General features: G+C 39.6%; 1 protein-coding gene across 3 annotated transcripts in view; it reads right to left on the bottom strand.

The window, feature by feature from the left end:
• LOC123019102 (pleckstrin homology domain interacting protein) overlaps positions 1-4,308 on the bottom strand; it is a 108,674-nt gene extending 104,366 nt beyond the window's left edge. For all 3 annotated transcript variants that reach the window (XM_044421637.1, XM_044421636.1, XM_044421634.1), the window contains exons 1-4: positions 4,063-4,308; positions 3,878-3,936; positions 3,746-3,775; positions 3,505-3,564 (exon numbers count right to left, since the gene is read on the bottom strand). In XM_044421637.1, the coding sequence (XP_044277572.1) occupies positions 3,505-3,564; positions 3,746-3,775; positions 3,878-3,936; positions 4,063-4,120 (207 nt within the window). In that variant the 5' untranslated portion in view covers positions 4,121-4,308. The remainder of the gene's footprint in view (positions 1-3,504; positions 3,565-3,745; positions 3,776-3,877; positions 3,937-4,062) is intronic.
• Between the last annotated feature and the right edge of the window lie 11,357 nt (positions 4,309-15,665).

A 15,665-nucleotide genomic window follows, 5' to 3' on the forward strand; every position in this document is an offset into this window, starting at 1 on the left:
TACTTCCAGTTAGTGGATATAACACTGTGAACACAGACCAATACTAGAGTAAGCATATCTAAGACTAAATTTTAATTGATCTAAAGTAATAACGTTTAATTCAGCTTATATTACAAGTCAACTTACAGTGGAATAGTGACTGATGGCAGCAGAGTAACTATTCATACAACCAAAAGAAAATGGGAAAGCATAAATTCAATATATTATAAAATGGGCTATATAAATTTTAAAAATAACATATATAAATAATGCAACACTGATATCTGATTACTCTACCCACTTTAAAATATACAACAGGTTTGCCCAGCTTGTGATCTGAATGCAGCCCTTCAGCCAAGTATTTGGACTACCAAGTGTTTAGCAAGATCATGTATGAAGTCCTAAAGAGGCAAGAAAGACATGAGGGTTATCAAGCTATGCATCCTATACTACACACATAGTTCTGAGCTGCCTCCAGCTTGATGGGTCTCAAGAGGTACAGGCAGAGATAAATACAACATCCATTATCCCGTAAGACACATACATGTGCTCACTAAAATTAAGGAAAAATTCTAAGGAATAATTAGAAATATGTGCATTATTTCTGTAATATTTGCACTATTTTACCCATAGAAACTATGTTATTCCACTCCGCATTATTCAGTGATTTTTTGTGAGGAAATGCTAGTTTTTCTTGGCTTTTTCGAGAAGAAATATTTCTTCTATAGCAGAAAAGTCACACAAAAAGTGATGCAAACTCTACAGTGGTAAGACTCACGTGGACAAGGAATTTAGTAAAAAAAAGTGCACTCCTTAGAGAAGAATCTATATTCCTGCTAGTCTTCTATATTCTTACACCAATCCTTCCAGTCCATTACTGAAGGAACTTAAGAATTTGTTCAACTTAATTGCTGAGTATGACTATATGAACAAACTGCTGTTGTATTGTAACCAATGACATACTGAGAACTCCACATTGCAGATCACAGGGGAAGAAGGCAACAAGTAAAATGCCAAGAATTCGTGCTTGTGTAAAACACCCCCTCACACAAAAAACACCTAATGTGAGTGTGTGCATAAACTTTAGCTCCCAAATGCCTTCCTTATGCCTTGTGCCTTACTGAAGTGATAACATCATTGGACAACATAAGCACTCAAGAACTGCTCTTTCCCAAGATTGCTTGCATGCTGCAATGAAACTATACAACAAGAACACTTAAATAGGAATCGTTTAACATGCAAGCAGATCCAAAGATTAGCTTGAAATGTAATGTAGGAACAAGCAAGTTCTTTATTTTTCATTAACCATTTCCAGCTTACTGATCAAGAGTTTTAGGATTTACACTATCCACATTGCTCACATAAGAAACCACTAGCATGTGACAAAAAATATGAAATGCTTCTGTAAAAAAAAGTACTTAAAGTACCTATTCAAAGAGAATGTACTTAATATATCTCAGCATAATTTACTGCTATGGCCATGTGCCCTTGCAGTCAGCTTTCATAGCACAGAAATTGTTGCTGCTTCTTTAGATCAAGTGTGTTTAAACTATCCAATCACTCTTACTGCAACATCAATGAGAAACTACCTTTCCTCTGAGGTGGTAAGTCATTGTGCATCTTCACTAGTCACTGTTTTGAGCCCGCTTGTTTCCAGTCAGGTAACAAGTCCAGATCAGCATCCCTAAGGCCCAGATCACAGCATACTTAACATACCTATTATGTGCCAGTTGCAAACCAGCTGACCTGCATAAGAACCCACACAGGACATGACTTCTTGTGTTATCTAATCCCAGAAAGGATGGCTTACTGGAGTGGTTAACAAGTGTTGTTGGGTAGGGAACAAAGTACCGTACAAGTCACCTTCAGAAAGTGTGGATGAAAGCAGCAGCAGCTTGGATCAGCAAGCTAGTGTTCCAAGGATACCACAACCTACCATGGTTTATCAGCCACAGTGGGCTGTGTTGATCACATAAACCAGGCCAAAGAAATACAGAGTTTAACTTAGTAAGTTTCTCATAAATGGAGGCCTTTGAGCCAACAGATCTTTTCTGCTAACTCAACAGGGGATGTGCCATCTTTAAGCAATCCCTCACCCACCCACCCCAGTCTTTGATGTTCCCACAATTGCTCCAGTGAGCCTGGAAGTCCTCTAGAACAGCAGAAGAGTGGCTTCACAGGGAAGGGGAAACAGTGAAAATTGCCTCCCCCCCCCCAGTCCTTTCTGCTAGTGCAGAAACTCTAAATAAAATTCTACTTGGAGATCTTCCTGCCAGATCTAAACCATAAGACGGACAAGTCAAAGTGGAAAATTATTATTCCAATAAGCTATAAAAAGTATAGTTTTATGCTTCCAAGAATGATGCACAATTAATTTTAGTTCAGGAAAAAACATGTCTTCATTATGAGGGGTTCAGAAATACTGATTTAAGTTAATCTAGACAAAGTGTCTAGAGTAGTCTGAATTCATGAGTGACTATCCCACAGATTTTCACACATGCTCTGCTTCACAAGCAGAAATGGGAGCAGTGATGGAGAAGGCATCATTCTTACTCTTTGATAGTTTCCTAATCTAGAATGTGTGTGTGTGTGAGTGGGGGGGAGTAGAGAGAAACAATTAAAATGCTTTTAATATCCAAATTAAGACAGTACAGAAAATCCAGTCAAGATATCTGCATGACTCTTCTGGTTTGAGCTAACTTTTAAAGCAGATGTTCCTTCAGAATATAAACAAACTACACAAATCCTCACCTGAAACTGAAAAGCAGAACCAGTTATAGGAGAGCAGAGAAAAGCATTCTCCAGCAAAAGTGATATATAAGTGCAGGATAGCGACCATAAAATAGCTCAACAGTCCACAAAGTTGTCATTGTCAAGCAAACATCCATTTAAAACTAGCATTCTGCTCTGAAATTACACACTGCCGGAACTCAGACAGAAAGAGCTGATTAGATACACAGGCACTGCTGTGGCTGACTGACACTGTGACTAACAAACAGCTTTTATTTGTGCATGTTCTGAGCAAAAGAACGGATTTCAGGAAGTTGTAGGGCTTTCACAAAAAAAACTGCTTACAGTTGCTCAATAACTGCTCAGCCCTATTGTGTATGTGAAGAACTACATGGAATACAGCGCCCCCATCTCCTACAGGCCTGGCTGGCTCCAGCAAGCGCTTTCTACTCAAGTCTACTCGCTCCTCCCCTCCCTGCCTCCTGCTCTCTCTGCACAACATCCATGACGTACCTTTATTTCTAGCACAGTGACTCTAGGGCTCTCGCATTAGTGGGATTATTATTATTTACCCAAACTCTAGGACCCCAGACAGACGACTTCCGAGGCAGCACCTGCTACCCTAACCCAACATCCCTTGCACGCTTACTAGTAGAAATCTGGAGTTTAAATTCGGTCTTTATTTTTTTTTTAAGTTGTTAAAAAAAATTGCGGGAAATTCAATTTTTAAAGGGCTGCTCGCAAACTTTCTCTAGCACACCACATCGCAACACGCCGACCGGCCGCTTCTCTTACTAGGCTCTCGTAGCTCCTGGGATGCTCCTTTCCCGTCCAGTCCGTGCGCTTGGGCAGCAGCTGGGGGAAGAAAGAAACATCCCCCCCGTCACTAAAGGCAGCCCCCTCCTCCCAGAAGACTCCCCAGGAGCGCCCGCCCGCCCGGGATGGGGGAGGAGGAGGCGAGGCCGCCGCAGCCGCCGGCGCTGAGGCAGGCGGGCGGGCGAAAGGAGGAGCGCGCTGAATGCGCTGCACCACTTACCTCCTTCTCGGCTACTTCTCGGATCAGGACCTGCAGCAGCAACAAAAAGGGAGCAAAGACGGTCAGGGAAAGCGCAGCCGAAGCGAGAGAAGCACCCCCACCCGCAGGCCCAGCCCCGGCTCCAGCCCTTACCTGAGCCGCTTGCTGGCAAGGTCCGTTCTCGAGAAAACGGGCGATGAGGAAATAGAGCTCTGCAGGAAAAGGGGGGGGGGAGAAAGAGAGAGAGACACGCACCGTGAGGAGAAGGAGGAGCGGACTAGGCGGGCGGCGAGGCGGCCTTGAAGGCAGCGGCCCGGCCCGGCCCGGCTTCCACTTACCCGCTCGTAGCTCCGCGGTGTGCCTGCCGCTGCTGTTGCCGCCGCCGTCCCCGGACATGGCGAGCAGAGGAGCTCGGCTTGCTCAGGCCGAGCTCCCCGGCGGCGGGGCCTGCGAGCTGAAACGCGCGCTCCCCCAGTAGCTGTCACTGTTTGTTCGGCAGCAGCGAGAGTCTGAGCTCCACCATTCAAGCTCCGGGCAGGAGGAGGAAACAACAACTCAGAGCAAAACCCGCCGCCGCCGCCGCCGCCGCCAGCCCAGCGCTGCTACTGCCGCGGCTCCAGCCAGCCAGCCAGCCAGCCACAGCGCAATCGAGTGAGATCCCTCCGCCGAAACAAAGAGTCCCACCCCCTCCCTCCGGGCACGCACACCCCCTCGCTGCCTTTCTCCAAGTCGCCCACCCCGGGCTGAGTTTAGCTTAGCCTCGCCACCGCTCCCGCCCGGAGGAGTCCCGGCTACCGCTCCTCAGTAGAGCGGGGCGGGAGGGACGAGCGAGCTACGGGCTGGAAAGCAGAGGGAAGAAGATGTCGGAGCAGCAGAGGCGGGGTGCACGGGTGGGCGGGCAGCTTGGCTGAAAGGCGCTTTCTCTGTGAAGGGCTGGGAGGCCCAGGCGGAGGGATACGACGCACGGGGAAGGGGGAGGGGGCGAGCAGGAGGGAGGCCCTTGGCGGTGGTGGCGCTGGAGTTGCTCAGTTTCAATGTAGCCGAAATAGGAACCAAATGAGGCAAAAATGCCCCCGGGGACCGTAGGCCCCACTGGGCGAGGCGGGCATGAGAGGCTTCTCCTGGCCCTCGCTATCAGGGCCTTTTGGAAAAGGGGGAGGGGAAGGGTGGAAGGGGGCTCCCGTGTCCTGCAAGGCTCTGTTTCATGTCCCTCCTTGTCGCCTTTAAATGCTACAGATTTCCTTCTGCTTGTAAGTTACCATGTCATGCGTTATTTTTTTTCTAAGTGAGTGTAACTCATTATGGGTGGGAGAGTGTGTGAGTGCGAAATAAAATGTCCGTTTTTACAAAGCTCTTCATACGCCTTGTTTATAGCATTTCCTTTGTTATTGCTTCCTTTTAGTTAGGGTGAGTAATAATATCCTGGCATTATTAACCGTTCTTTATTCTTAATAATTTTAATTTTAACATTGGCATTCGTCCTGGTTGCTGTTAGTGAGACACGGTGGATTGTTTTGTTTTCTGTTTTTTTCCCCTTTTTTGTAAGAGCAGTATTATGAAAGCGGACAAGCAAGAAGGATGGAAATGGATACGAGGATGGCTGGAGTGGAGGTAATTTATAGCTGGATCGATAACTTACAGAAGGGTTATCAGCAAAAGGACAATTAATGGCTACATTTACATTTTATATTTCATAGTATGTGTGGGTAATCAGCAGCGTGCAACCTGCCTAAATTGTCCTGTTTGTATCCTTGTAGAAAACATTTCCAAAGACATCATATTGTATTGGCTGTGTTCTGCCACATTAAATGCTGCTTAAACATCGATTCTGTAATATACTGATGTTTGGAGATTGAAAGTTAGGCATAGAAAAATGACCTATTTCCAAGAAAAATGATATGTTGCCCTTTAGGTAACTATTACAAATTGGTTGAAATCTGCTCACCAGACAATGCTACGGTTAATATGTAAGAGATAGTAAACTAGGTTAAAATTATTTTTCTTCTGGTCAGAAAAGTTATAGCTTTACTGAAACAAACTATAGAGGACTTTGTAACTCACTAATTCTGTGATAAATTATGGTAGTTTAAATTGTGTTTATGGTATTTATGAAGTTATAGGTAAAGTTATCCAGGCCTGAGCCCAGAGAAGGAAAAAAGATTGCATGGATGCTGGGTTTTTAAGCCTAAATAGGAATTGTTATAGTAAAAGCAATCACTGCAATAATCTTTCAGCTTCATTGTATCACAGAGTCCATTACATGTACAATATTTGTGGGAAATTAATACAATTATATAAAGCCAATTCAGTACAACTTGGAGTTATATCTGGAATAGGAAACATTCCATCCAGAGGGAACAACTGTTATTTGGTGATTCACAGCTTAACATATTAATATGGAATTAATTTAAGTTACATAAATGTTAAATGTTGTGTTTTTGTTTTTACTGGCTTGTATATATTGGCAACCTCACTGTGACTATCATTCTTGTACTATTTTTCCTGGCCTTCTGAACTTTAAATTTGCATACTATAAAATGTTACAAAGATTTTAATTTAATTGCTCTTTTAAATAAAGTATCATTTTTAATTACTGTGCAACTTTTATTTAAGATGTTGAGAATTAAGAACATGAATAGTGACTCATAAGCAGTGATAATAAAGTCTGAAAGTTTATCCTTCTATTCTTACAATTGCTTATGCGTGCATAATAGATAAAGGTTTTTATTGAATTATGACCATGTATTTATATAGAATCTATTTTATTACTTAAAGTGAGAGGATTCTGTGTTTTCACTTAAAGAGAGATTCTTGTGAGCACAATAGCTTCCTTTTAAAATTGCACAATAATTTTGTTGATGACTGAATTCAAAAACAAACAGATACTTCCATTTCTGTTTTCAAAATATAATTCACTAAATGCACATGAAGAGGATGCAGTTCTTTCATTTTAAAATTGTTGCTCTGCAATAACGTCATTGACTTTGTTTTGCATGCAAGATGCTCTCCATTTTTCTACAGAAGGCTTAGAGTTATTGGAATATTGTACATTTCAAACTAAGGGTGTTGGGGTTGGTTTAATTATAATCATTGCTTCATTAGCTTATTTTCAAGGATATTTTATCAATGTATTATGTTTAAACCAGTAGATGTTCCTGGTTTCTTCTCAAGGAAAAGCGATTTCTGAATTTTGCACACTGTCTCAAGAAGTATATTTTGAAATTCCTATAGTTGTGTCAACTTAGATTATCCTTATTTTAGTTCCACTGTGTCATTGTGATGTAATGGTTCTTTGTGAATCACTTATGTTACAATGAAACATGGCTTACACAAATAATATTACCCCTTTCAGGTTAAAATAGTTCTTCAAAATATATACAAGTCATTTATTCTTATAATAATTTTATGGTTTTCTTCAAAATCGTATTCTACTTGCAACATGTAACTTGCAGCATATAGCTTTCATTTGGATTTCAGAAGATGAATGGTTGACATTTCTTTCATTACCATAGGGTAGTTGAAACTTAGAAAGATCACTTCTCTCCCTCCACCCACCCCCACACTCATGGTGGGGGTAACAACATATTCTACAGAGAAATTGGATGTTTTTTAATAGTGATTTATGGAATGGTTTTCTCCTTTTAGAAATGAGAAATACTATTTATCTAATAAAAATAGCATTTGCTATTGTTAGATACATTTAGTTTTCAATAATTTGTATATTTTAAAACATTAAAATGGAGCTGTACATTGATATAATTAAGTGTATATTCTTGCCTGTTGATTCTTTAAGTAAGTCAGGAAATTGTGAGAACCATCAAGAGCATTGCCTCAAAGGAAGATGATACCCTTCCAAACGAGAAGCACTTTGGGTTAGATCCAAAGAAACATGAGGGGAACAAGTTTATATATTAGCATTGTTTTCTGAAATACTGCTCCAACAGTAGGGGAAATCTTCATGGACTAAAGTACCTGGATCTGAATTACAGTATGAAAAACATGGTTCATGAACTTGGCTGTGCTGTGTGGGCATGCTGAATTTAGACATGAATTATGGGGAGCAGGGTGGTGTTCCATAGAGATGTTCCCCAGGCCCTTTCAGAACTTCACAGCTGTGCTTCATGGATTTCTGTACTGCAGGACTTGCTCTCCAATGCAGAACAGTTTGCACCCTAGCCATTAGGACTTGCTTTCAGTGGGGGACATCTTGTGCTATTGGGGCTTGTTTTGCAAACGTAGAAGGAATTTCAGCTATAAACTGTTAGGATAGTATCTGATGGTGTCATAGTGCTAACAATGAAGAAGTTGTGCCAGTGTTGCTTACACAAGTGCTATGACAGCATTGGCTAGATAAGGCATTGGTTCCAAAGGTGCCTTTCTTTGAATTCATTGACCTTCAATTCAACAAAAGTCTCTTTAAATGGAAGGAAAAGGGATTATTTTTGCCATTTTTCCTTGTCCTGCTATTCCTGTGCCACCCCCCATGGTGTGACAATTTTGCAGCTATGGAGTGGATTTTCAGGAGAAGCAGGAGGAATCAATAAAAAAATACCTTTCCTCTTCTATTTGTGGAAGTTGAGAGTGTTCTTTCATGAGCAGAATGCTACTTGCAGTTCCTCCGAATGCAACCCACAGAAACTAGAGTAATAGAGTAAACTGACTTGTACAAGCACTTGCGCTAAGGAAAAAACTTATCTTTTCTAGAGAAGAGTTGTTAACCCTCTCACTATTTCCACTGCATGAGTTCAGATGACATCATAAAATGCAGCTTGAATATTCATAATGGCCACCCAACAAGCAGCACAGCCCTGTGGCATAAACCGCAGTGGCTTAGTTGATCATGTGAACAGGCCAATTACCATCAATAGTACATTATCAATATATTAGCATCAAAGTTTTTGCCAACACAGCTCTTGTTAAGGGAAGTAGTGGAAATAAGATTATGAGGAATCTTCAAATACTATTTTACAAACTTTTTTTTTTGCAAAAGCTAGAATGGTATCGCTTGCCATTTCCATTTTATACTTTTCAACTTACAGATACTATACCAAAGAACAAGTGCAGTGGGCACGTTGCCATGCCAATACACTGTGAAGATGGACATCTTCGAATGGACATTCTTGAATGTTGTTGCTGTACAATCAACAGCCTGAAATATTATCCAGGAATGAATTACTCTAATATAGTCAACACTGTAGCGTTAGATGTTCAAGTAGAAAAATAAATACCTGTAATTGGGAAGTGCCGTTATGAGCTAAGTAGCCATGTACGTGCCATTCCCTGACACACCATTTATTTTTCATTTCATCATCAGGCTTTGTTCCAGTACAGTGTTACATATGTGAATGTGTATCTGCAAGATATTTTAAGTGCTAATTGTGTAAACATGACCTTGAATTAATCTGGAGAGAAGTGTGTTTGTTCTTACAAATTTCGTATAATTTTAGTCCTGAACGTCAGTGTTGATCAGTATATGGGGATTCTAATTTGGAGTATGGGGAGATAATAGGGAACAATGTGGCTTGCAAGCTGGGAACGCTAAAAAATACATTGTAGGATACCTGTGGGAAGTGTCTGTGCTTTGTTGATGAATTGCTAACAGCTTCAGTGGGTATTTGTCCATAAACTATCCATGCAGTTGCCTTTCTTACTTCACTAGCCACTAGGAATTGAAGAATAACTGTCATTAAGCTAGACTAATTTGCCAAGAAGTGACTGACTGGTAAGTTGCCTAAGGTTTTAGTGTATCAGACCACAGTTCATGAATGTTGTATCCTGATCTCGTGTATCTGCTTCTAAAGATTTAGTACCTTATTCTTTCCAATAAGAGAAAGATTCAGTTCAGATATATGAGTGACCGAGGGGAATTCTTAGTCAAACTGTAGCTTTCTGCAATTGCTATATAATTTTTTTCTCAACAAAACAGTGGCTACAGAATCAGGGCCTGCCTCTACATACTTCAAACACAAACGAGTGAGAATGGTTAAAACTGACTGCTTAGCAGATAAGCAGATCTGGTACCCACTTCCCCTTCCAAATAGCTAAGAGTGAAATTTTATGGTTTTTTCCCCAAGAATTAATCAGGTGTTCCACCACTGGTTAGAGAAAAGGAACTGCAGGTAATGTCTATTTGTATACCTTTTCCCATCTACCCAGAGAACAATCATGGAAGTGGGTTTCCATACAGATTGAGAGGTCACTGGATCAGGACATCACTCTTAAGGCTCCCAGCATTGTTTATGTTGTGCGTCTTTCGAGACATTGGCCAAATGAATGGTCTGCTCAGAAGAACAGCAGTTTATTGATAGCTGAAATATCATGGAATGGAATAGCATGATATTTCATTCTCCTGTTACAAATGTCAGCAGTTTATGTTGTTTACCATCCATCAGTGAGATGCTTATGGAGGAAGTTATGAAACATAGAAATTATGCCTAATATATGCTATACAATTATTCCAGTTTAAGTTTACTAATACTAAAAATTTAAAATTTTGGGTAGCATAATCTTAAACTGCTTTTCACTGATGGTGTGGAGAACATTTCTATGTCTTGTAAATCTTGTTAATGAAGTCTTGTGTACTTCATTTCTGGCCTAGAAAGATGCTCATAATCACCTCAGACAGCAGAAGGCAAGCTAGGCCAATGTTCCTTCTTGATATAAGAAAGCATCATATATTAATACATTTTAAGATTGATAGTAGTTGTGGCTCAAATTTAAAACTCAAATCATAATGTCTGTAAGCACAGAAATCAGTAAAGTTTCATGTAGACCCGTGTAAGTACAGACATAGTAAAGTTTTCTGTAGATATAAGCCCTTTCTGAAACAAAAGATTAATTTCTGGGGTCTCACATCATTAGGACACAGCTTACTTAAACCATGAATGGAAAATGTTTTGCTGCAGATTCCCTGCATCAAAGTTATAAGTTGAACAGAATATTTTTCAAGGCTGATTAATTCAATGGCTTCAAAAGTAGGCTGTTTTCACTTGGTTTCTTCCTTTTTGCAGGTATGTTGATGCGGCTCAGTATTTATCTCTGTGTTGACATTTGATACTGAATCAGATATTTCAGAAAACTAATATGAACTGATTCTATCTAACAAAGTTCTTGAAAACCCATGAAGAACTGAAACATTGGAAGCATTTAGATCACATGCTGTTTATTTCTACTTTCTCTAATTCAGTAACTTGGATTGACTGTGCATCTTTAGAATCTTTTTTCAAATCAGCTGATACATGGGCAATGTAATGCTCATAATATAGTGCTCCAAAAACAAAATGACGATAGCACATTTGGTTTCTTGTCAAATACTCCTTATGTGTTATACATGCGATGTACATGTGCAAAGTATTTTTTGCAGATACTTATTTCATTTTTCATTAGGACAATAGGAGAAATCATTTCTTGGTCAGACCATGCAGTTGTCTCCTTCAGTCTTACACCCTGGGACTGTTGAATTGTTAACCTTATAGATTCTGTTATAAGCAGGACTGAGTACCAATTTAAAGCCTTTGGGTCAATAATTGGACCACTAATGAAATAATTTAAATAAATGTACACATTAATACACCCTCAAATACGCATTTGAGATATTTAAGGAACGGTAAGAATGTACAGTTTATTAAATAAAAGCTATCACTCATTTTAGGTGACTTTAATATTTTCCTTTTAATTCTCTGAAGTAAAGAACTGTGCCTTTAACACTCGACCTCAGTGTTTAACATTTGCACCTACTGATTAACATGATAAAGCTTTAGCATATTAATTTGCCAATTAAATATTTAAGTGATGGTTGGTAAAGTAAACACAGATGTTGCTCGGGCAAGCTATCATAAAGCAACTAGCATCAATATCTCATGTGAGTGGAAATCAGTAACTGAATTATAAATATTTCTGATGAGTTCTTCAAACATTATGTTTTTAATGTGCACATGTGTGTGTAACCACTGTGACCTATGGCAGGACTGGCTGCAGCTTCCTAATCCAGTAATACGGAACAACAAATGTGCAATGTGTAAAGAGCTCCTCTGCTACTGATGCTACTGGAGCTATCCTGGAGGCATTTTCAGTGGTCTTAATTGCTACTGTTTTGATTCTAAGCTAACTTAAATGTATTATGTAAATACTTACAGTACTTACTTACTGTTTGTAATTTTTTGATTTGTTGGTGCTGCCTCTTTGATCTTGCTGCTTGTTGTTTTTACTGTTTCTGTTATATTGAACTTGAAGGCCAAGCACCATTCTTGGAAAGCTTGGGTATTAGTACCTTGAATACAATTTAAATATTTCTGTTCTAAAACTAAATGATGGCTTTGCTTAGTGGAAAGGATTGCTGCCCATATATTCCAGGGCAGCTAATTTTGTTGATTCCTTCTACCTAAAAAAGATAATCTGAAAGTCATGGAACTACCCAGCATAGATTCGGATATGACAGTTCTTCATTCTGCATTAAATGGCAGGGAGGGATCGGCAAAATCTGGGTGCACCAATTTGTGGAAGTGCACAGCAGGGCAGCCTAGGCCCTTTACTGCAGCATGGTGTCATCCAGATGTGTTGGTCTATAGCTCCATCTTCCCTCACCAACCTGGGACTGGTTGGGGATGATAGTGATTGCAGTCCAACACATCAAGCACCAAGTTGGAGGAGGCTTGTCTGCTGTAACTCTGCCTTTAAGTGTGCAACTGAAAGAACTATAGAATTCTCCTGTTTATTCCTTCCTCCATTCCATTTTGCCTGGGTCATATTTTTAGATTGTTGATTTCACGCATGTGACAGTCCAGGAGAAAATAGCATTCATTTTTAATATAAATATTACAGCTAACCAGCTACAGTATTTGTTCAGTCTATTAACAAGCTGTTTTATTGGTGACTTCTTGAACAAATGTAGACAAATTAATTAACAATATAACATCTCTGTATAGTAAATTCTGAGCAATTTTAGAAACCCTATTAGAATTCCCAGATCAGTACTTGTTCACCAGTATATTATGTATTAAGCACTGTTTGTTTGCTTGTTTGTTTGTTTTGGGTGAAATGCAAGTTTATTTCCAAAATGTACTTAATGTGAAGAAATCTGCTTGAGTATGACTTTTCTTCTAATGTTTGCCTAAAAAGTAAATAAGTATTCCTTTTAAAAACCACATTTCTAGCACAAGCTAAAACAAAACATTTCTTTGAGGTACAACCTAATTTTTGCAAACTGCCTAGAAAGCTTCAGTTATTGGACAGAATAGAAATAGAATGAATAAGAATAATTTTACAATTATCGGTCCTGTTATTAAGAAGGGAGTTTATGATTGGTGAAATTACTCAAATTTAATTTCAATTTATCTTCCTTTTAGTTTTCAGAGAGTCCCTACGTTGGCTATATAGCAGGACTATATATCCTCTTTAACTTTGTTGTGTTTCAAGCAAGAATTGAAATGGGTCGATTGGCCAGAATTACCACTTGAGGTGCACAAAATATTCAACACCGTGAAGGTGCAAAGTGTTTTTATTGTGGCACAAAAGTTAAGTAAACAAAAGCAAACTGCCACTTGGAGGTTGAGATTCACCCTGTTTGTTGTGGCATACATAAGTAAGCGCTGGTTATTAAATAAACCCACTGCTTTTAGAATTTCATAATTAGTTGGACGCCACCTCTCTGCAATTCTGGTATCACATGTTCACAGATTAGAAACACACATTCTAGAAGGTTCCAGAGTTAGTTGGAGAAGATACCTAAATAAAAACAGCATGAGGAAGATCAAAGACCTTTGGGATAAAGCTGTGGCCTCAGTCAGGATTGAGCTATTTTAAAAATTGCAACCTATGAACATCCCTCAGATCACTGTATAATATGTCCATTATTACAAAATGGAAGGAATATGGCTCAATCTTGATTCTGCCAAAGCAAGCTATCCACCAAAACTCAGAGACTGGGTAAGGATGGCATTAGAGGAGCAACCAAAGGCAAAATGGTAACTCTGAAGGAACTGGAGAGATGCTGTCCATGGGACAACTATCACCCAGATGTTTCACAAAGCTGGGCCTCAGAAGAGGAGTGAAAAGGAAGTCATTGCTGAAACAAACCTTTATCAAATTTCATTTGCAATTTACAAAAGGGCATGTCAGACATACAAGAAATTCATGGGAATGGGTTTTTCTGGTCTGAACAGTCCAAAAGTGAATTTTCTGGCCTTGCTGTAGTGTGGTGATCACTTCCCTGAGAATACCATCCCCACAGCGATGTGTTGTGGGGATGCTTTTCCTTTCCAGGGACCAGGAAAATAATCCAAATTGATACATGACAATTTTGGAAGAAAATTTATTTCATTCTGTAAGAACCCTAGAATTGGGGTGGGGGGTCATCTTCCAGCAGGACAGTGACCCTAAACACACAGCCAAATAGCAGTGGAGTGGTTTAAAAAGAAGAACCTGAATGTTTTCCAATGGCACAGTCAAAGCCCAGACATTAATCTGATTGAGAAGCTGTGGCAATACTTGAAAGCTGCTGTTCATCAACAGACCCCATCCAGACTGACACAGCTGGAGCAGTTTTGCCAGGAAGGGTGGGGAACATTGCCGAATGCAGATATACAAAGCTGATAGAGAGTTACCCAGGAAGGATCACAGGTATAATTGCTGCCAGGAGCTTCCACCAAGTATTGGCTCAGGGAGGTGAATGCTTATGCAACCAGCAAGTGTTGTCTTTGTTGACTTACCTTTTGTGCCACAGTAAAAATATTTTGTACCTTCACGGTATGGAGTATCTTGTGTACATAAAGTAGTAAGAATGCCAACTAAACCCCTTTCGATTTCATGTTGTAACACAAAATGTGAGAAAGTCAAAGGGAGTGAATACTTCTACAAAACAGTGTAGGTTTGAGCAGAGCACAGCTTCCTGCGTGACCCTTTGTTACACTGTCTGTCCTGGGATCTTAAGTCTGTACTGTTCTGCCAGCAAAAGCCGCAATCAGATGTTTTCTGGTTCAGTTTTTACAGAAGACATGGGCAGAGACTAAGTGCAGCTGGGAAATATAAAGCTATATATATTTGGCATAAAGCATTTCAGTCAGCCCCAAACCTGCTAGAGCAATACGACTCGGCTCTGAATATATGAGTGAATGGTTTTTATGTGCAGACTTGCCCTGTTTGTATTATACGGAGAGCGTACTGCTTCATCCAAGGATTCCATTTCTTGCAGTACTATTGGTGAGATTGTATTTGAGATTGGGTTGGGGATGTTGGATGTAACCACTACAGCCTTAGGAGCCCTGGAAGTTTTCCAGATACAAAAAACCAAGAGTCTGTGTGCACTTGCATGCATAAGTAAATTAAATAAATTCGTTCCAATGTAATACTGATGTAGAAGGTAGGAAGAGAAGCTATATAAAACAAATTAAGCAGGCTGTAATGGTGATATGCTGAAAAGTTAAAGCCTTGATTCAGATCTACAACTATTATGTACTACCTGACAACCTATAAAACAGAAGTACTGAGAAATCTAGCAAATCTAGGACACAGAAGCATCCAGCTATGTGCATTCTAGGTAATTCTGTTGTAATTATAAACAAGAAAAATAATTAAGGGAACCAAACAATTTAAGAGAGAAGATAAAACTAAGGTGCTTTGTTGTATCAAAGTATCTAAGTGAAATACTACATTAAATTTAAGGTGACACTTATAAATTAAGTTGATCCTTCACTACTTTTAAATTGTTGGTTCATCATAAAGAATTTGAAGGTTGATGACAAATAGTTTTTACATAAAATTAACTTCTACTCTCTAGGAAATAACTGTGGAGTAAAAGGGAAATACTGTCCCTTCTAATCTTTGTGTCTGATACTTGCCACCTTAGAATAAATTAGGGTGTTTATCTTGAATCATTTATGTGAGGTTTCTGTAGAAATTGTGCACAGAACTTAGTGTCTGACACAGAGCTGGGTTTGGAAGAATA

The sequence above is a fragment of the Varanus komodoensis genome, unplaced genomic scaffold (genome assembly GCF_004798865.1).
Source record: "Varanus komodoensis strain SLA01 unplaced genomic scaffold, ASM479886v1 scaffold12, whole genome shotgun sequence".
Lineage (NCBI taxonomy): Eukaryota > Metazoa > Chordata > Lepidosauria > Squamata > Varanidae > Varanus > Varanus komodoensis.